At 36.5% G+C, this 17,544-nt stretch overlaps 1 protein-coding gene across 27 annotated transcripts in view; it reads right to left on the reverse strand.

Moving 5' to 3' along the window:
* LRRFIP2 (LRR binding FLII interacting protein 2) overlaps positions 1-17,544 on the reverse strand; it is a 108,325-nt gene that overhangs the window by 44,017 nt on the left and 46,764 nt on the right. For 8 of the 27 annotated variants that reach the window (XM_038570377.1, XM_038570394.1, XM_038570389.1 and 5 more), the window contains exons 5-15: positions 14,238-14,294; positions 14,094-14,138; positions 11,170-11,238; positions 9,401-9,442; positions 7,906-7,971; positions 6,295-6,369; positions 4,815-4,865; positions 4,689-4,733; positions 3,827-3,874; positions 3,329-3,385; positions 2,098-2,166 (exon numbers count right to left, since the gene is read on the reverse strand). The exons of 6 other annotated variants lie outside the window; for them this stretch is intronic. In XM_038570377.1, the coding sequence (XP_038426305.1) occupies positions 2,098-2,166; positions 3,329-3,385; positions 3,827-3,874; positions 4,689-4,733; positions 4,815-4,865; positions 6,295-6,369; positions 7,906-7,971; positions 9,401-9,442; positions 11,170-11,238; positions 14,094-14,138; positions 14,238-14,294 (624 nt within the window). The remainder of the gene's footprint in view (positions 1-2,097; positions 2,167-3,328; positions 3,386-3,826; positions 3,875-4,688; positions 4,734-4,814; positions 4,866-6,294; positions 6,370-7,905; positions 7,972-9,400; positions 9,443-11,169; positions 11,239-14,093; positions 14,139-14,237; positions 14,295-17,544) is intronic. 13 more of the 27 variants (XM_038570385.1, XM_038570401.1, XM_038570392.1 and 10 more) reach the window with 9 other exon arrangements.

Here is a 17,544-nt window from a genome sequence, read left to right on the forward strand (position 1 = left end):
GTCATGCAATGAAGAAACAGCTGCAATTAACCTACTCAAAAAAGTAGAAATGTAAAGGGGTTCCGAAAGGAAATCATAGCTCTGCAAAACAAATTTTTACGCACTTTAACTTGAGTTGTATATCATTTACTGCTGAGGGCCAGCAAAGGGCTCCTGTGTTTAGCACATGTATCATCTTCACTAGGATAGTATTTACCTAAAGCCTCTACCATATTTCAAAAATTTATAGTTCATTATAGTTATCAGCTCTGTTAAGCACATATGTGCTCAATGCATTATTCTTTGCAGGGTTTTTACTACACCTTTTACCCAATTTCTACACTTCCCTCTTTCTCATATTCCTCAAGACCAGGAACTGTGGAACAAAATAAGGGAAGAACTACACTGGCTCCTTTCTGGTTCCCCAAACTCCATCTTTTCCCACCTGAGACTTTGTCACTGGCCAAGAGAGCTCTTCTCTCATTCTTCAGGCAGGTGGCTCCTCCCATTTCAAGTCGCAGCTCAAAAGTCACTTCCATTGGGGAAGCCTTCTCTGACCATCCCATCCAAAGGGATGGATACACACACACATGCATCTCTCAATATTCCTGTCCCATCACTTATTTTTCCCTTCACAAGCCGTGGGGTTACTTTTCGTCCTTTCTTGTTTATTTTCTATTTCTTTCACTAGGATATAAGCTCCATGAAGTCAAATCTGGTCTGTCTAGCTGACCACATTATTCTCAGTACTTAATACACTGCCTCCCATATAATAAGTACTCCATAAACTTTTGTTGAATAATAAATGAGTACTTTTTACCTCACTCATCAGCCTTACCTCAGCTCTGATTACCTTGCTTAAGAACTTTTCCCTTAAAAAAAAGAACTCTTCCCTTCCAGGAAGGGAATTTTGAAATCCATCCACAGAGACAAAGAAGGCTTACAAGTGTGAAGTTTTGCTAAGGGCTAATGCAGTGGAGCAACAGTTTTTTTATTCACAGTTATAGTATACAACTTAGATTTACATATACCTAATATTTTACTGGTTCCTACTGTCTCAGAATTTTGGTATTCTCCATATAGTAAGTAATTCATTTAATGCACATATTAAGCAGACCTACAAAGATAGTTATTAACATCCCCATTATAAATAAATTGCCATTAATACAACTAACAGGTTGTAGCTCAAACCCAGGCATTATTACTTTAAAGTTCCTGCCTGCTCCTTCTACTCCATCACGTTCCAAGCCACTTTCAGGGGTCCTGGCTTGTTTTTTGTCCTTCAGCTGTATGAACATTAACTGGCTTGCCAATGGACCACAATTGCCTTAATTAGATCATTGCATTTTTGGCAACAAATCTCACAAATATTCGGTGTTCTCCTTTTCTATGAAAGCTTCAGATTTATAATCTTTCACAAAACATGGCTCTCTTTTCTAGCTCTAAGCTGACATATCACCCTTACCAATGTAATTTTCAAATCAATTCTTAAATATAGCAAAAATGTCATCAGCTCCCTGAAAAACTTCCAGCATCACCAAAAGAATAATCTGAAATCACATAATTTGTATTTTAACCTAGCTATTTGTTGCCTCTACAATTATTATGCTAGTTGAATTTTTAACCGAAAATTTTAAATTTTGCCATCAACGACTCTTAACAAAGTTCACAGGTCTTAAAAGATGTATAAACAAACTATAAACAATACACCTTAAATACACAGCAAAGAAAGCAACTGATGGCAACATGATATGTAATCCATAGTTACAAATTTTACACAAAGCATTGATTTTGCTGGAGAAGCTTTTTTGTTTCTGGTGAATGTTGTGCATAAATGCACATGCATAAAACAACGAAAAATAAAAAGTAAAAATCAAATACACAAAGACTAGCAACTAAGAGGTGTAAAGAGGCAAATTAATGATGACAGCTTCCACAGCCCACAGAGAATACATATTCACAGGAAGACATTTTTAAAGGCAAATTACTCATATAAGCTAAATTTGAGCAAAATGTTCATTTTCATCAAATGCAAATTTCACTTTCCAGTAGATTTCATAGGATCACACATTGGTGCAATTTTAAAATTTATTGTGTTTGCATGCAAGCCACGCTCACCACACTGTCCCTTCGCCCATGACTGGCATGACCAGAAGACGCAATGCTTGCAGTGTCATCATCAGCAAACTACAGGTATTAAAAGCAGATAATGAAAAAGATGTGATTTCACTACAGGTCTTACAGGACTGTAAGCACATTAGGTAAAATTTGGGGAAGCATGCAAATACTCTACATGAGCATATAATTGGCATCATTTATTGTGTACCATCAAACAGAAAAGTGGCTTTAAAGTATAAGAAACAATCACTGAACACTAAAAGATATTTCAAAAAAAGCACACAGAATAAAATACTACTCTATCTTTTATTTAAGTTACAGGAAAAAGGACAGGATTGGAGGGCTAGGGCATAAACAGACCAACCAAAACCAGCTAGGGATTTCATGCTTTTTAAACCACTAGGCCTTTTGGGATCCCAACAAGGGGTCAAAAACTATACTTAATGCTTTAGTTTGGGAGAGAAAATATAAGAACATCTTCAAGTGAAATAAGTCAAAGACAGAATTTCCTACCAGCCAGGACACTGAAATGATGATTCTTATTTTCCTTTATTCATTTCTATGCAATGGGTGGGAGATAGTTCTAAATCACCCTACAGTTTTCTTCCTATTTCACGAGCAGTAGAACGTTTATCTTCCATGTGTATAGGTTACCTCCATTCTGACATCACTGAGGAGTCATTCTGGCATCACTAAGATAATAATTCTGAATACAACTTGCAAATGAAATAACATGTAGCCAGCACACAAGGACAAGGTTCTACACTTGACTGAAAATATATTACCACAATTTTGTTTGCAAGGGGTCATCATATTGGTACATTAAAAATGCCACCAGGCCCAAGAATTGCCAAGTGGAATTTTATTATGGAGAAAGGTGAAATGTAAACTTACTACTTGTTTCAAAAAGCCTTTATCTCCTTTTAAGGAGATAAATGTTTACATTCCTGTGTAGATTTTTGTTAGGTATAGGAGTGGAATTCTTGAGAGTTTTAAAACTTCTAATGGCACTGGTTCCAGACTCATTTCAAAAATGATGTGCTAAGTCACAGTCACACGCAAACCACGGATTAGGACAAATTAGTATACCTGAGTTTGTGTACTGAAGAAGAATGATAATCCATGCACAAAGAGTGAAAAACACACATCCTCAATATTCTGGACTGTGAGTACAGATTAAGGAAACAACCCAAAGTATCTAGAAAGCATGCAAAGAGACGAGACGGCTCACCACAGGACTGCTTCGGGCTGAACTTATTCTTGATGAGTAATAACTGTATTCAGACGGCTATAAAGTTTCCAAGAAGAAAGGTTTTACAATACTGGTCAGCTTCTTTCTCTGCTGGGGGCTACATTAATGACCCTAGACCTAAGCGGTCACAGGCTCCCAGGTCTGGATCCTGACCTCCCTCCGAACCTTCCAGACACAGTAGCCCTTAGCTGGAGGGTGAGGAGGGGAAGGGGTGCCCTGAAGAGTACTGCTTCCATCCTCTTCCTCAGAGACTAATAACGAGGAAGAGAGGCTTCTCCACCTATACATCCCCTTCATACTGTAAGCCCAATTTCCAGCAAGCAGTTCCTCACAGCTTGAGGGAGAGTAACAACTGGCTAGCTCATGGGTCACAGCTTAGAGAGCAACTGCAGGTCAGATTAAATGACTTTTTCTTTGTAAGTCAACTGTGCCCACCTCCACAACACCCTCCTCACTGCCTCCCTCCAGCTGACTTACAGTTCGAGACCCATACGGGTTATATAATCCACCGTCACACAATGACACCTAAAGGACAGAGGAAACACCACTCTGTTTATTCAGGTAGCAAAGCTGTTTTTAAAATGTCACAATTTCTTCGCAATACTCAGTTCCAAAAAGTGTTGTAGAAGGGCGTGTCAGGTGAGAACACTCGCTGATGTGTAAAGTCCTACATCAGTCCCAAAACTTCAAACTCACACTTCATTTAAAAAGCATCATTACAGTATTTCCTTTCATCATCATGTCATGAAACTAGGAGAAGGAACATTTATGAATTTATTCTCTCAAAGGAGGGAACAAGACAGAAAAGGAAGACAAGGGACGCAAAGCATTTTGCCCACTGGCACAATAAAATGAAACTACAAAGCCTCAAGTTGCCAGTCTACTAGAACAGGCCACAGCACAACAAAGCAACAGCCTGAAAGCAACCAGCTCACAACTTGCACGTTAAACAGAGCTTAGCTTTTGCTTTCTAGTCAGCTTGCTTTATTAGAGCCTAGTATTAACGTGGCCAAGGCCACAGTTATCCCAAAGAAACTGTGTATGGGCAATCATCTCACAAAAATATACAAATTTAGTGGGCCCATGGAAGTTTGTCTTCTCTACAGGAAACCAATTCTAAGCAAGGGCCTACCAATAGCCAGTAATATCTGGAAAATAAGGGCTTTTTTCTTACTACCCTAAAGTTTTGCATTTTAAGCACTGGCAGCACATTCTGCAGTACACATAGCATTAAAGCCATGTGTCCTTGACTATTTTGGAGGAAAGCTGTCAAGCCAGAGTCAGCACCATGAGAGCAGCTTCACCAGGAGTACACACATTGGAAGAGAAAAATACAAACCAGACTGGTACTTTTCAGCAGACAAGAGTTTGCAGTAAAGGAGGCCTATGAAAAAAGTACATGATTTAACCCAAAGAAAAGCAACTGGTAGCTCTGAAGGCAACACACTTCTCAGAAAGTACTAACCCTGGTACTCTTTGATGTCGCCAGAGGGTCACTACACAGGGAAGAAGACTGCTAAGAAACAAAAACAGAATAAGATAATTAAGCAAAACCAAAGGAGAACTGGTTTCTCCATCATGAGAACAGAAGCTGTGTTTATTCTACACTCCAAAATTCATTAGCAATTCCTGAGTGCTTAAAGTAGTTAGGTAACGCATAAAGTGAGAAAAACTTAGCTTAGAATAGTTTTCTATAAATGTGTGTAAGTCCTATTGGGCTTTCAATAATAATGTTAGAAGGTAGGGTGGTAACCTAAGAAAACACTCAAGAAAAGAGGGCCATGGCACAGGCAGTGTGGAGGACAATGGCCACACCTAGGTCACCAGCAACTGCTGGGAAATTTTCTGAGATCTCACAGGAGACTCCTGATGGACCTGATTGCTGAGGAACCAGGTAAATGAGCTCTGAGTTATCATTACAACTACTCTCTTCTAAATAGATTAGAAAGCCTGTATTTTCAAAACAAGCCATGGACAAAGTGTCTTAGTTGAGGCACATAAAATGTACTGGTCACAATGAATCCAAGGCACTAACAAGGCAGAGCACATTTAAAAATGAAACTAAACCTGGCGCACCTGGGTGGCTCAGTGGTTGTGTGTCTGCCTTTGGCTCAGGGTGTGATCCCAGGGTCCTGGGATAGAGTGGTGCATCAGGTTCCCCATAGGGAGCCTGCTTCTCCCTCTGCCTATGTCTCTGCCTCTCTCTGTGTCTCTCATGAATAATAAAAACTTTAATAAAAAAAAAAAAGGAACTAAGTCTTTCTTTTTCTGATGTCATCTGACAATATAATTTTCAATTCTTTTTGCTAAGCCCATCAAATAGAGCAAATAATATCTAAGTTGTGTGTGCAGGCTATGACAACTGAATTATTTTATATGTACTATGTGCCATATATTTGTGTTTCCAATATACAATGTGCCACATATCTTGAAAAAATAAGGATTCTCACATTAAATAATTATATTCTTCTCATCCCATTTACAGTTTAAATTTTTACATGTAAGCTTTTATTACAAGGCCATCCAATATGATGCATACTGATGCCTACAGCTTATTCTGAACTATAACCCCCCCACAAAAAAAGATGGATCATTGGATTGATAGATGGGCAGACAGACAATAATATGATAAAGGAAATATAGTAAAATATTAATTGTAGAATCTAAGAAGTAGGCATGTGGGTGGTTACTATATAATTCTTTAAACATTTCTGTGTTAAACATTTTTTATTTTAAAAAACTGGAAAAAAGTAGACTCATTTACAGTTATGGTGGTTCAATAGTTCACATGTAAAGATACAGAAATTCTATGAATTCAGTTACCACAAACTAGTGTACATACAGCCACTCACAGATTAGTTCTAACTAGTCAAAATGCAAAACCGGGAGTTAGAAAGTTGTTAAAGTTGGATAAGACACACAAAGCCAAAAAGCTTGAGACAAACCCGACTGTAGTAGGCAGAGGTAGGTTTGCTATGTCTAAGACTGCTATAGTTTCTCTGGTCAAAGTAGAGGCCACTCTGCAAAAAGTAAAATTAAACACATTTTTCTTAGGTTAAACATTGTTGACAACACACAAAGGCAAACTCTGATATTACCAATCCCTTCTCCTCCAAAACAATGACTTTAAAACACTGAATCGCATTAAGTAAAACTCAAAATAATAGTTATCTCAAATCTCAAAAGAAAGACTAATATTAAAGGTTAACTGTTTTCAAACCAAGTTATGACATTTTTTTACTTTAAAAACATGAGCACAAACCCTCAGTCAAAATGGAATGGAAATAATAAGTGATTTATTCTCATGTCATACTTAGTAACATCCTTGAAAAATCCAGGACAACTGAGTAATTACCACTTTTATAATCCATTTGGCAATGCCACAGAAAATCGTAAAGTCTTTTTCTTCAAACTTTTCTTAGTCCCATTATTTGTCAAAATACTCTGATGGATTTAAGTTACCAAAGACATAGTGCAATTGTGTACTAAATAGGTTTGGCCTAAAACATCTATGGAAGTTCATACACAGCACAAAACAAGTGATTATACAGATTGTGGTTACCTGACAAAAAGAAAGTCATGTGTAACATTCCCTTTCTAACTTGTCCAGCCATCTTTTTCCCTCAAAGTTAAGGAAATGTACGTAATCCCTTGACTGCAAGACTCTGCCTGCACTGCTGGCACTGCCAATTGGGGGCACCCCTACTCCCACTGACCCCCCGCCACTCCTGGCCTTGCCTCCCCACACCACACCCTCAAAAAGGTACCAGGGCTCATCTCGCCCCAGAGCTCACAATGCTTCACCCTCCAGTCTCTCACTAATGTCCTCTCCATTATATTCCCTCTTACTTGCCAACCCCTACCAAGCCTGTCCCACACCCCACCAAAGGTCAGAGCCCTTCCACAGCAACCAGTTAACAGGGAACTCGGGACAGATTCTCCTGCCAGTACTGCGGCAGCCTAATTCGAACAGCTGTTCCTAATGCCCCAAATGGGCATTCTAGATACATTTTCCCCCCGACAGAAATGTTTAGCAAGGTGGCTGGAGTGGAGCACTATTAGTTCTGCAGTCTAATGGCATTCTAGGTTAAAGAGTTTTCTGCAAGACAACATGGGAACTCTGCTAAAACATACCTCATTGTTACTACCAGAAAATTCATTCCACATTCCCAAAATTTAACCTATGAACTCTCAGAATGAAACCTATTTGTGAGTTTGGTACTGCCTATAATATCATAATTAAATCAACTCAAATTTCTAAAATAAGGATAAAAAAATCTCACTAAAACTATTCTTGAAGTATATTTCAGAGGACAGTTCATAAATGAAAATAGACAATTAAGAATTCCTTGTATTAACTTGATATTAAATCCTGTAAGTGAAAACAAAATTACTTTTAATTAACATTCTGATAAATCATGTTTTAGCATGTTATCAAATTTCAATAATGCCTAAGGCATACACCAAAGCAGTCATAATTCTTAAGTTCCCTAAAAGTAATTAGTGAATTTTACAGCAGCATAAGACAGTGGGACATGAGACAGAACACAACTAACCAGTGGGTCTTTATGAGAACCAGAAGATCTCTTCTTCATTCCATAAGAGTGACTATAAGAATGATCCTGGAAGTAAACATTTGAAGTTAACCTTCATGATCACATAGTGAAGTTTAAAAATTAACTTAATAAAATGTCTTAAAATTATACACAGAAAGATGTATATGTGATACAGAGTAGTCTCCATTAAATCTATTTCTCTGTTGTCAGTAAAAGATATATGGCACTTAACTGACTAGCTAAGGTATATAGCACCTTAACACATCTGCATTCCCCCTCATTTTCTCCTGTGACATCCATCTCCATGTAGAGCCAGCTAAAAAGACGTAATTAGGACACAGAGCCAGGCAGGGCATTTGTGAGTTTACCCCACACTTTGAGTCCTTCTATCTTCTTTATAAAGGTGTGAGTGACAAGAGGGTCCACCTCCTTCTAGGTCTTCCTTAGCTAAAGGCCAAAAAGCAATCCTTTGGGATCAACAAAAACAAAATGGAGAGAGAAACAACATGACATTGCTTTGTCCAAGAAAATACTCTGGACCCAAGTTAGTGGTCCCCCAGCACATGCTGCTCAGGAAGAAAACAGCCAAGATGGTATGGATTGCCCCTTGTAGCAACAGCATTATCAGACAATGACTTTACACGAAGATCCTCTGAAGACAGCACTGTCTCAATACGTTAACTTCTCCCAGGAGCACCAAGCCAAGTGTATATGAGGGAATAAAGGACAGAAATACTACTATGCAGGTCATTAAGTAGACAAGAAACCCAATCTAGGTATGTACTGCTCACCTAAAATGAGGAAGTGCAGGTAGAAGTGTCTTACCTATCAATAGTCTGCTCTAGGCAAATTATCTGACATAGGCACAGCTAGATGCAGAATTCATCCTCTCATTTTTCTTTTTTGAATATATGTATCATATGACTATATAGCCTAGAAACTCAGGCAATCTGACATAGTATTAACCCAACGAATACATGCTATAACTAAACTTCTGTGGCTAAACTTACATAAAAAAAAAAAAAAAAACAAATCAAACAAAAATCAGCAGACATAACTGATGTTTCAAGTATGACCTGTCACTGCTGGCTACTTCCTGTTTAGCAGCTTCACACCTGCTGGCTTGTGATACATAACAAGAAACACAGCAGGGTCTGTAGGTCAGTGGATATCAAACACTGGCAAAGACATGTCTTCAGGCAATGCATATGTCAGCTGGGTAGCTCATCACTAGAAAAGATATTTCTATACCAATTTTAGTCCTGAATAAGGAAGTAAATCATTTTTATCTGATCCTGAAATTCTAAAAGAAAAAATTATTTAAATGTTCAATTATACCACAATTGCAGAACAATGATTTTTGCATTGGTGGCCACATGCTTTCCCCAAAACAAAATAACAAACCTGTGAAAGTTAGTCATAATCTCATAATGATTAGCATGATCAGGCACTTATAAAGTAAAACTACATTAAACACAAGTCATGCACTACATACTAATGATGAAAGTCTTGACGATCGATCCTTGAGAGGGTCATACTGGATTTCAGAAAAAGTTGAAAGTTGGTTGTATTTCCAAAATCAGAAATATAAAGAGGAAAAAAAGCATTTGCAAAGTTATTAAAAATCCAAACTAACTGGAATTTAAGTTAAAAATTTTTAATCCAGCACTACTTTAAAAGTGCAAAATTAATATTCTTACCCACACCCACACTTTCCTAGAATAAATTATTGCACATAAATAATATAATCGGGCTTACAAAAAAAGCGATTGCAGCATCAAAATCTGGAAGTTCCCTTGGATCTGCCTGTGGATACAGAGCTGAAAAACTTCCTTTCTCAAGAACTTTCCCTATTCAAAACACTGTACAAGGGGGCACCTGGATGGCTCAGCAGTTGAGTGACTACCTTTGGCTCAGGTTGTGATCCTGGGGCCCTGGGATCCAGTCCCACATCAGACTCCTCGTGGGGAGTCTGCTTCTCCCTCCACCTATGTCTCTGCCCCTCTCTCTGCGTCTCTCATGAATAAATAAATAAAATCTTTAAAAAAAAAGTACAACACTGGAAACAGTCCACGCAAAGTATGGAATATGCAGAGTATACATACAAGCGTGACATTAAGTATCAGTCAAAGAAAAATACATAAAATTTATGGTAAGACCAGAAAAAACATTTCAGGTAGTGTCCTTAAGGAAATAATAGGCATAACACCACATTTCAGAGCCAAGAAATTGAATTAAATAGTAACAACTTAGATTTATGATTTCCTAATTTTGTTCTTTAAGCATTCTAGCTTATACATTTTAAGCAATCTTATCCAGAAATGGCAAGCAATAAAAAGTGTTATTACATGTGTAAATAAATCTTGTTTATCTAAAATTTTCTAAAATGCCTAAAGGTGTGCATTTGGTAAATTATGTGCAAAGGTAAAATGTCATTTATGGTGAGTGACATTTCCCTGAAAGGAAAGTTCCTTCTTTATAAAAATTTCACTTAGGCCTTTTCTCCATTAACAAAATATCTTTTTTGTTAGGGGATCCCTGGGTGGCGCAGCAGTTTGGCGCCTGCCTTTGGCCCAGGGCGCGATCCTGGAGACCTGGGATTGAATCCCACATCGGGCTCCTGGTGCATGGAGCCTGCTTCTCCCTCTGCCTATGTCTCTGCCAATCTCTCTCTCTCTCTCTCTCTCTGTGACTATCATAAATAAATAAAAATTAAAAAAATATATATATACATCTTCTTTGTTAAAAAAAAAAAATCACTAAAACATGTATTACTCAAGCCACACATTCTTGCATATAAACTATTCCACCCTCCCAACCAGATAAGTTCACCGAAGAAAACAGTCATGTCTTATGTTCTCTGATCCTCTTTGTAGCACCAATGGCATTTTACAAAGGCACAGAATTTAACAAGTGAATTGAAATTGCCCTATTTCAATTTTCCCTTTCTAAAATATAATGCAAAGTTCAGCTGATTTTTTAAAAATTGCTGAATCTACCTGGTAAGAAATCCATACCTTGGACACTCCAACTGCTACTAGAACAACTGGGTAAATGAAAAGAATCCCCCTAATACATGACAACTGGAATTTATGCTACTTAAAAACAAATAGTTCATCAAAGGAAATAGAGCAAACAAGTTGTGGAAACTACATTCAGCAAATGTCTATTACCATTAGAATATATCTATTACTCAAGCCCGCAGAACTCTGAGAACAACAGTGAATGCATTATTAACACTGAACATTTTTCTAAACTACACACCATGATGTCTTTCCTTTTAGGTGTACTGGCTCTGCTCCAGTGTGTCCCAATTATGTCCTTCGATGGGTTCTTCCATGGAATTAAACAGCGTAGTAGTAAATGGCAAAACAAAAATTGTAAGCATATTAAAATTAAATTCATTAAAATTTAATTTAAGGATGTTGATAATTAAAGAGGGACTAATACATACAAGAGTAAAAATCTGTACCAATAAGAAACTGCAATGTATCCCAACCACTCTGGTTCAAGATCATCTCAATTTTCTAACTTTGGATCTCTACCTTACAGTCTTCTTGTATTTCAATATAAAAAGCAATGACCAAGCATTTGTAAGATGCTTTTTAAAGGCAGATTGTTTTTTAAATAACCAAACTGCTTAAATTCTAAGTTCAGGGCTTTGATTTCATCCTCTTTTCCCCAAACCTACCATTCACAGTTCTAAACTATCTTTGCTCTTTTTATTTTTTTACAGAATGTCTATAGCATGGACACCATTTTCAACCCAACTACCATCTGGCAAGAAAGTATTAACTGAAATTAAGTGGACAAAATGAAAGATCAAAGTCCTAAGAACATGGCAGAAAACCTTAACTACATCTGCCTCACATCCAGGTACTGCTAGTGTTCAGATGTCAAAATGTCAGACCTTCTTAGTATACAGCTCGTGAGTTCTAAAGAAATATCCAAACTCCTAATTTATATATCAAATCCCAATAAAGTTTAGGTCAGTGTTTTAGGCCATCACATTTGTTTTTAGAAGAGAACAAAAGCTGTCTACATATTCAGCTTAATGTATGTGGTAAAGTTATATTTTAAAACACTAAATAATCTGGGGGCACCTAACTGGCTCAGTCAGTAGAGCATGCAACTCTTGTGAGCTGAAGCCCCACACTGGGTATAGAGATTATTTAAAAATAAAATCTTGGGATCCCTGGGTGGCGCAGCGGTTTGGCGCCTGCCTTTGGCCCAGGGCGCGATCCTGGAGACCCGGGATCGAATCCCACTTCGGGCTCCCAGTGCATGGAGCCTGCTTCTCCCTCTGCCTGTGTCTCTGCGCCTCTCTCTCTCTCTCCGTGACTATCATAAATAAATAAAAATTAAAAAAAAAATTAAAAAAAAATAAAATCTTAAAAAAAATGTAAATAATCTGATGAAAACTTATAACTCCCAATATTACCTCATTAAAAGAAAAAAAATTATCTCAATTGTATTTCTTTTAAGCAATGTTATTAGTGAGCTTTCAGACTTATCTTCAGGAAATTTAACTATTTAAAATGTGTTACATACACAATAACATACTACAATCCCCCTAGGGTATAAAAATTTTATTAATCTTCATGCTCAGATTTAAAATACTGGGAGCTTTACTCTTTATCATAGTAGAAATTTTCATAGCTACACAGGGAAATAAAATACTATGCCAGTTTTAGTTTTATCTTAAATTTATTTAATTATATAATTTCCATAAAAAGAAAATCATCATCATTACTTTACAGACACTCACGGTAACCAATTCATTCATGGTAAACCAAATGCAGGTTTAATTTCTCTTGTGCTTATTTGTAGATTTGTTTTAAAGGTTCCTAAATTAAGTCAAACTTGGATGGTTTTATTGAGCAGTTAAACTAATACAACTAATATATAATCAAGTTTCCCCGAAGCTACTTAGAAATTTATAAATAACCAGTTTGATGATAACTGTGTGAAATTTCACACTATGAACATTTTAATGGAAAGCAAAGGAAAAAAAACCATACATTATATTTTTTAATGGGGAACCCTCAACACTCAACTTTTAAGTTTTTGTTGACTAACTCCCTGTATGAGTGTTCTTAAAGTGTTTAAAGAGGAAAAATAAAAATCTCCAGGGAGAAACAGGATGAATTTATCATCTTAAAAAATGTTTCTCCTATAAAATCATTCTTAAATTGCTGATTAGATTGCTGTGAAGGCTTGCTGATATTCTTATAGATCTAAACTTTTGCAATTAACTAAAATATTTATGATTCAAAACCAAGTATATTCATTTACTGCAAAAAGACAGATTACATTCACCAGTAAGAAATATGACCAGTGTAAAGGACTAAGTTAATAATACAAACACATCAGTAACTAGGTATACCAGAACACAATTGGTTTATCAACAGAGTACTTTTATATTTTACACAAGACAGGAAGAAAACTAGACTCCGGGAAAGTTAATCAATATAGACTTCAACATGAAAGATCATTTTACTGATAAAAAAATCTAGATATATATATATCAATATTATCAATGCATAAATAAAAGTGTTACTTTCAAGTTTAAAGCACAATTCTTTACAAAGAGATCAGTGTCTTGGCACAATATACAAGTCTTTAATGGATGAACTCTCATTTACTTTATAGCAATGTATGCTAAAAAGCTAAGGCATACTACAAAATGTTCATCAAAATGTTGAAATATGGTAAGTACTATAAACATGATAGCAGGGAATTTTTCAAATCAGTAGCTTAATTTTTCAATGTAATAAAACCATAGTCAACCAAGCCCCAAAGCTATTACCCATTTAATAGTTATTTTAAAATATGTAAAGTAGGAAAATATGAAAGTTGAACCACAGAGAGGTCATTCTATAAAAATCAATCCTATTATTTTGTGAAAATTTTAGAAAATCAAAGGTCCTTTTATAGAAAAATAGTAAATACATGTTAATAGATTAAAACATCCATGATTTTAGAGTTGATTTATATTAATTATAACAATAATTTAAGAGAAAGATTACTTCCCAATGAAAGGACTTTGCCAATATTTTCTTTTTTACTTTTTTTTTTTTTAAAGGCAAAAGAATATGAACACTGTCAGATTGTTCAGGCAATAATGCTGCAGAAAGTTCATACATAAAAGCTTTGCTATCATGGTGCAAACAACTTAAAATACCAACCCTGTGACTGCCAAGACTTCGAATGGACAATGCATCCTCAACTCCCTGATAAGAACAAAAACAAACATAGCACAAGTTTGTGGGTGACTGCATTAAGTTAATGAGGGGCAAGTATTAGGGGTAAGTTTATTGGTTATTACAAACCAGATAAGGTCGACGATGACTAGATCGGTGGGAATACCTGGCCCTTTCTGAATCTTCCTGGGAAAGGAGAAAGTACATGGAGAGTTAATCACTAAACAGAGGGTTGTCTATCAGAACTGCTCAAACAACAATCAGTTAGGAGCACAGCAGCATCTTCCTTATAGCAAACAGGTGTGGACAACTCAGCTTCAAAAGCTGGGCTAGGGGAAGCCACATGCTTGAGGTGGAAAGAAAATAGTAATAATAATAATCTTGTGTATGTACGTCTGGCCACTTGTAGAATGTAATCTATATATGACCAACAAAGCTCAAAACACCAAGATAAAAATAAGCAAGTATACTTAACAAAGAGAAATTGAGTCAACATTAAAAGTAGACTATGATCTTTTCATTATGAATGTTCATTTATGCAAGGCAGGAAGAAATGTTTATTACAGAGATAGTTTAAGGGCTTAAAAAAACTGGGGTAATAATTTTGTGCTCACTGCAAAAGAACTTTTTTGTTTTCTTGCACCACTCTACCTGGAAAAGAAAAAATAAAATAGCCCCATGTGTTGTTAATAGGAAAAACTACTTATAATTAGAAGAAACTACATAAATATTTTAGAGTTGGTAAAGTTATTTCAAGAGTTATACCTCATAAAGATGGTAAAAAAAAAAAAAAAAAAAACATTACCACAACCTAACAGTTGACTAAAATTAAATGCAATTCTAAACTTTTCCATAGTCAGCTATTAGCATTGGAGCATTAAGTCCTGTCTGCGAGATCAAATGACTAGTTCCTAGAGTCTAATCAACTGCAACAGTAAGAAACTTATGGTCTTTCAGAATTTCAAAGTCCAAAGTGGTAAAGTAATTTGCATTGACTAAGAATCTACACACAACTGTCCGGTTGGGTTCATAGCTAATCAATGCTATCTTTTCCAAAATGGATCAATACCTCAAGCAAGATCATTACACGGGTGGAAATAGATGTGGCTATGTCTGATCATTCATTTCAAATATAAAAACATTCATTCAACAGAAACACCACAACTTAATGCCTTATTTTTTTCATAATCTTTCAGTGTCCTTCAAAAAAACTCCTGGTTGTCGTCTGCTGTGCACACTGATGCATGTGACCAAATCCGTTCAGAAGTCTATTTATAAGCGCCAATATGATTCAATGATACAATATCCAACAGAGTGTTAACTTTAGGAGTTCATCATTGATTCACATTTTTGTTATACAATAGACACATGTAATCTGCAAGAAGTCAAGCAAATTTCTTCCTTTTCTGTGACTATCAGGTTATATACCACAAAAGTTTTGGGAGTATGTGTATAAAGCCAGCTGGGTAAGATAGTTTATTAAGTGGTAACCAGTTCTAGGCTAGTTAGCTTAACAAACCTTGCGCTATTCAGACAAGTGATTCTTTATGCCCCTTCCCAGTCTTATTTGGGGTACTAGGGCAACATACATAGTTTAATGTTCAATCTTTACCTTTTTTTTTTTATTCCACCTACCGCACAAGAGCACTTTTTTAAAACCGACCTCTAAAAACCACAGTCCATTAAAGATGCAGGAGACAGATTAATTCATATTTATTTTCAATTATGCTACTATAAAAATAATTCTTAATAAAAAATACCTTAAATGGTTTTTTTTAGCCCCATTTGAAAAAAATAGCCAAAAAAGACCTTAGAAGATTACAGAATAAAACGTAAACCCCATACAGCCCAGTTAACGTGAACTGTGAGAATACAGTTCTCAAACCAACACTGTCCACCAGAACCTTCTGTGAAAAAGTGGAAATGTTCTCTTTGTACTAATACGATAGCCACTAGCCACATGTGGCTAGGGACTATCCGAAATGCTAGAAATACAACTGAGGACCTAGATTTTTTATTTTAATCTATTTAAATCTAAATATAATTACCCACATATGGCTAGTGGTTACTGTAAAAACAAGTAAGGCAAACTCAAAGCAAATTTTCATTATACCAAAAAAAAAACACAAAGCACCTATTTCATTAAAAGGCTGCTATGTAGCCCTCTCATATAAAAAGGCAGGCACTGAGGTACTTGTGAGTTACTGCCCCTACCTTGAATGCTTCTGCACAGGACAAATATGAGGGAAAGAGAAGGAAACTCTTATATAAAAGAAAAGCAGGACGCTTGGGTGGCTCAGTGGTTGAGCATCTGCCTTCGGCTCAGGGTGTGATCCGGGAGTTCTGGGATCACACCCCACATCAGGCTCCCTGTGAGGAGCCTGCTTCTCCCTCTGCCTATGTCTCTGCCTTCTCTTTGTGTCTCTCATGAATAAATAAAATCTTTTTTAAAAATTTAAATTTAAATTTTAAAAATTAAAAAAAAAAGAGAAAAGATCCTAGCACCAACCTAAGAATTTTTTTAAGAGCTAGAAAGATCCTTAGAGATCATACAGTCTGATCCCTTCGTTCTAAGTCAAGAAAATCGCACCACAAAAAGATTAAGTAGGAATCCACAAAGACATAAAGCTGGGACCAGCATTCAAGTCTTTAACTGATGAGACCACCAAACCATAAAGAGAACATCCTATACTGGCTAAATCTACACTGACTACATAACAAGAGCATGAAGAAAATGGCCAGATAGCCTGGGTTTTACTCAAAGATTTCTCCTTCTCTAGCAGAACAACCAACTTCATTTTCCAGGTATTGTAGAATAGTATTTTAAACTGCCAGTTGGCTTTTCCTGAATTAATAGCACCAGGGGCCAAGAGAAAAAATTTCGGCAACTGTGTTGGTAGGTCAACTACAAGGCTGACTATCCTTCTCTTCCACAGTCTAGGAAACAATCTATTTTCATTGTCCTGGAAGTCGATAGTAGTATATAGGATCCAAGGCAGAAAAAAAAATAGGACAATGACTTAAAAAGATGGATGTATATTTGTTTAAGGCTTTCTGGAAAATTGTTTCGATACATTTAAGTTAATGGAAACAAACTGCAGTCTGCTTTTAAACATGAAGTGATTTTATTCAAAGAAAGAGGACCACAGCCCACTGAAGACACCTAGCCCGGTTCTTTGTCAACAAGTAATATTTAAGTCAAGTCTAGAGCCATTCCCTCAGTTTCAAATTAGGAAACCTCAGAAATTGCACATTCTCTTCCAGGTCACCGACATGCTGCTCCTAGAGACACTCAGTTTAAAACAGGAACGCTTGTGGTACTATCTGGAGGCCTACAAAGACTGAGGCCCTTTCACCTTGGTCCTTTCACTTTCCAACCCACTAGCAGGCGTGGTGCCCTCTCCGACCTTTGAATTCTGGCTCTGCCAATGACTGA

The sequence above is a fragment of the Canis lupus genome, chromosome 23, assembly GCF_011100685.1.
Source record: "Canis lupus familiaris isolate Mischka breed German Shepherd chromosome 23, alternate assembly UU_Cfam_GSD_1.0, whole genome shotgun sequence".
NCBI lineage: Eukaryota > Metazoa > Chordata > Mammalia > Carnivora > Canidae > Canis > Canis lupus.